Raw genomic sequence first — 4,361 nt, 5'->3', positions numbered from 1 at the left:
ATTTTCTTTTTTCTGTTATTCAAATTATTGTTTTTAATAGGCACGGTTTTGACTTGGTTTTGAATGGTTCAATTCTTTTGAATCGTAGTTTAAACCTAACGCGTACGAGAATATGATTTATTGTTTTATCTCAGATATTTTTACCAAAATTTGGGCTACTATTTTGCAATGTCTGACATTTTAGCTTTCTTTTGTGATTATGTACCTGCTTAATACCGTCTTGTGTACGTTTTTATTTGTAATTACTGTGAGGCTGGTTTATTGATCATTTTCGATAGTTTTTCTCCAGATATTTTCCCTTGAAAATTTAGTTTCACAATTATGGGGTTGACTTTTGGGACGAAAAAATGGGTTGTAATCTAACTTTTTGTTGGTCGGTTTGGTTTCCGTCGACCTTAAATTTTCTATGTAAAATTCAATACTGTCTTCATATTTTTATAAATTTCAATTTTGCGTGTTTTTTTTTCTGCGTCAGGTGACGTTTTATACATTTCAGATAATTTAAATTTACTTTGATCAAACCAATAAACAATGAGTTTTTGTTCGATGCAGCAACATATAAATGCTATAAGCTATTTGCGTAATGGTGTTTTCGCCTCATTTACTATCCATTTATTTAGTTGTTGGTTTTTATTCCAGTATGTGGCATTTAGTGTCGCTGTATGGGTTAAAAAAATCGATGACAAACTATAACCTCAATGACTTTGTTGTCGGCAATTAACGCATCAAAGACAGTAAAACATTCTTGACGAAATTCAGTGTTTCCTTGTTCTTCAATTTCGTGTCAATGGAGACGTTTTTTTTCGGCAGCTGTAGTAATTTCACGTTCTCTGATTTTTTTTCTGCCTTGTTTTCTGGAGAAAAGCAGTTTGTTTGACTTTGAACAGATGTCTTTTATCTAAGTTGTTGTTTGTTTTTAGGGTATTCTGTAATTCTTCGAAAATTTTATTGTTTTCTGTACTTTTAAAGTTCTCAATGTTGTCCAGTTTGCTTTTTAGTGTAGGTTTGTAACGGGGTTTGAGTTTTTTTTTCAGCTGATACAGAGTAGTCCTCTGCTTTTTCGGCAATTTTGCCATAATTCGAAATTTGATTGGTTTTCCGCATGTCCAGTATCAGACAGTTGTTTTCCAGCTTCCCTAATTTTAAGTGTTCACCTATCTTTCTTGGCTATACTATATAGGTGAAAGCTTCATCCCCAAGTTTTTCTCTTGAAAATCTTGTTTCTTGGATTTTTGTTGTCAGTTTTCCTTTATTACACGGCAAAGCAATTTTTGCCAAGATATTATTCTTGTTTGTTAATCTTTTTTGTTTCTCAGTTGCATTTGCATTTTGCTTTTCTTTTTTTGCATTCCATCGTCTCAGTTGAATTAATAAGTTAAAAAAATTTGTTATTAGATCTTCTACCGGTAGACTTTGGAAGTTTAATCCGGTTGTTGACCGTGTTGGGCTAAGAATCTCGTCAAGCCTATTGTGATTTTCATTTTGGCTCGCAGGGGCAATCTTATGGACGCACGGACAGCCATTAAAAGAATTAGATCTTTTCTGTTTGTGCCACCCCCCCCCCCCCAGCTTATTGGGTGCATATTATTTGCAACCCTCAGATGCACCTGCCATTTTTACATAAAGATTTACTCTGGAATGACACGTACTCTATAACTTGGGGTGCATAACGTACTGGGGGGCACACACGGAAACAATCTAAATAATTTAAAAGACAATTTTTAGTTAGCTCAAAAATAATGTAGGGTCAGTTATTTATAAGTTAAAGTCATTGAAAAGTAAAGAAAACAGACGAGATCTGAAAGTGATGGAGCTTTGCTTTTTGAAAATCACGTGTCAAAAAGGATTTGAAAAAGGGTTTAAAGCAAAAATTCAAAGGAATAAAAGCCGGAAAGTATTTAAGAATTATTTCTAGTATTTAAAAACAGGCTAGCTCTGCTCACCTAAGTGAGAATTTTGTGAATTATTTAGAACTTTTGAATAACTGAAAAAACATAGACGGGCAGAAAAAACCAAAAAAAATTGTCCATTTAAAAATAATTTTCACTCTAAAGTAGAGTTCATCTGTCAAGCTTCATGCCCACAAACAAATAAAAGCTTATAAATTCTTAATGTTACTCAAACAATTCAATGCGTTAACTGCTTATCTGTTGAAGCGATAAAGTTCTGGTCAGATGGAAGCTTATGGCATCTAACACTATACTTTTTCTCTTCTACAAGTCAGGAAAATTAAAAACGGTCAAATTTTACACAATTGAAATGATAACAGCATTAAGTGAAAACGTCAAAAGGGTATAGGAGAGTTATAGGAGCTGGGTTAGATTAAGTACATACATTGTTCTTCAGTTTCCTCATCAAAATTTGATCTCTTTAGTATTTTGAAATCAAAAGTTGGTCGTCATCTAAATTTTCGGAGCTGTTTTCGTCGACCTGCAAAACTGCAACCTCGGATTTCTTGAAGTCATGATCATTTTGACCCAGAGCGAAAACTAGAATATCCTGTTTCGAATCGTTACTAAAATCTTCATAATCCAATTTTTTCTCGTTCGTTTCAATTTTGTTGAAGTCAGCATTTATCAGCGCAGTTGTCGCTACCATAATCAATATCACACCGCTTGAAAGCAATAAGATATTCACCACACCTGTTATCCATGAAACCACGGGATAGTAAATAAGCAAACATCCTACAGCGCTCAGAAGCGTCAGAAATTGAATTAAAGAGGAACAAAGCAAAGTTGCGATAACGGAATCGGAGGATTCTTTTAGGAGATTTTTAACCGAGAGGCTTAAGATAAGAACGCTTAGACATATGACAGAAGAAAGGAGGCTGGCAATAAAACATGTCATAATAATGAAATCGTAGATTGTATTGAGATCAAAGAAAGAATACGAGTTGAACGAGTCTGGCGCGAGATCTTCCTGGGAACCTGAAAAACATGTGAAATATTGGACCTTATCTGTCCACCCCTAAAACTCATTCTACCTCGCCAAGTACCAAATAGTTATCGTAAGAGATCTTGGAAGACTGTGGCAGAATCATGCAAGACTATACATCGTCTTGCAATTTTTTCCTCCAAAAATCTTGCAAGATCTCGCAAGATAACTGTTCGTCTTATCAAAATCTTGCATGATGAACATTCATCTTGCAAATATGCAAATAACGGGAGCATGCCCGAACAAGACCAGCCAGAAAGGAGCTGTAAAATGAAAAAATGGGTAAGCAAACGATGGTAGCAAATAATATTAAATAATAAATCTTTTGAAAGAAACATAGCAGTCAAGTTTAGTTTCGAAATTTTCGATCAAAATAGTGCAATTCTGGAGAACCCAAAGATAAAAGACCATTTCAATATAGTGCTTAATGGAACCATAACCTTTTTGGTTAGCTGGCTGAACCTAATTTGTTCAATAAACATACCCGGTAGATTGCCGTAAAAAAGCCGCCGTTGATTCCCATAACCAAGATTTGAATTGAAAGAAGAGAAAAAACTCGTGAAAAAGGATTTTTGTACCAAAGATTTTAAAGTGCGAACTGTTTTGATGTCATTTTGAGCTGAACATACTCCTGTTTCGTAGTGAGACCACACAGGGGCTAGTATCAATACCAATAAGCATTAGAGATGATAACTAAGAACACAGTTCGAGTAACGGGCATATAAAATCGGACTTTTTGGGTATTTCCCGTTTCTATTTCTGATTTCGCCTTTTAAACGCTGACTCTGTTCATTTTGAATTGTTTTGCCGAGAAACTGCTGTCAAAAAACACCTTTAGCAGAATGGGAAAAGAGTGAAGCTAGCCTAGAGAAGTCAAAAAGATTTCACGCAGTAAAAAAATATAGCAGTACAAGTCCTGACTTAGAATTCAAAAAATTTTCAATGACTAAGCAAAAAAACTAAACCTAGAATGGGTTATGAGTGAAATGGGAAAATCATTTCTAAGAAAACCACATAAAAAAACAAAAAATCAATGTCAAAATGCCGCATGTGAACAAAAATCAGCTAGGGAGAAATAAAAATTTGGTTCAAAAAAAAATAGGCCTAGAATGAACTATGAATTGATTAGGAAAAACCATTTAGAAAGAAATCCGATCCAAAGAAAATAACAAAACCGCAAAAATCAAAGAGAAATTGCCGCATTTGAACAAAAAAAAACCACAAGCGAGACAATGAGTTTTTGTTCAAACACTGTTTTGTCACCGTACATTAAAATTGGAACGAAAAAAATTCGCGCTGCTGCAGTAATTGCTTTTTCGCTCAACTTCATGTTTCGGCGTGACCTAAATCAGCACTCCATTTTGACTTCAGAAATTACGAAAATGTGTGAACAGATCTTAAAAAAACATTCATCTTGCAAGGTAGCC

At 34.5% G+C, this 4,361-nt stretch overlaps 1 protein-coding gene across 1 annotated transcript in view; it reads right to left on the bottom strand.

Annotated features, from left to right (window-relative positions):
* Positions 1–2,224: 2,224 nt before the first annotated feature.
* The window catches only part of LOC142340601 (uncharacterized), a 121,715-nt gene continuing 119,578 nt past the window's right edge, over positions 2,225–4,361 (bottom strand). The window contains exon 3 of the mRNA XM_075391280.1: positions 2,225–2,927. Coding sequence (XP_075247395.1) covers positions 2,371–2,927 — 557 coding nt within the window. The 3' untranslated portion in view covers positions 2,225–2,370. The remainder of the gene's footprint in view (positions 2,928–4,361) is intronic.

Source organism: Convolutriloba macropyga, chromosome 6, assembly GCF_964194025.1.
Source record: "Convolutriloba macropyga chromosome 6, txConMacr16.3, whole genome shotgun sequence".
Lineage (NCBI taxonomy): Eukaryota > Metazoa > Xenacoelomorpha > Acoela > Convolutidae > Convolutriloba > Convolutriloba macropyga.
The sequence above is the reverse complement of the archived record's forward strand: the minus strand, read 5'-3'. Positions and strand labels throughout refer to the sequence as shown.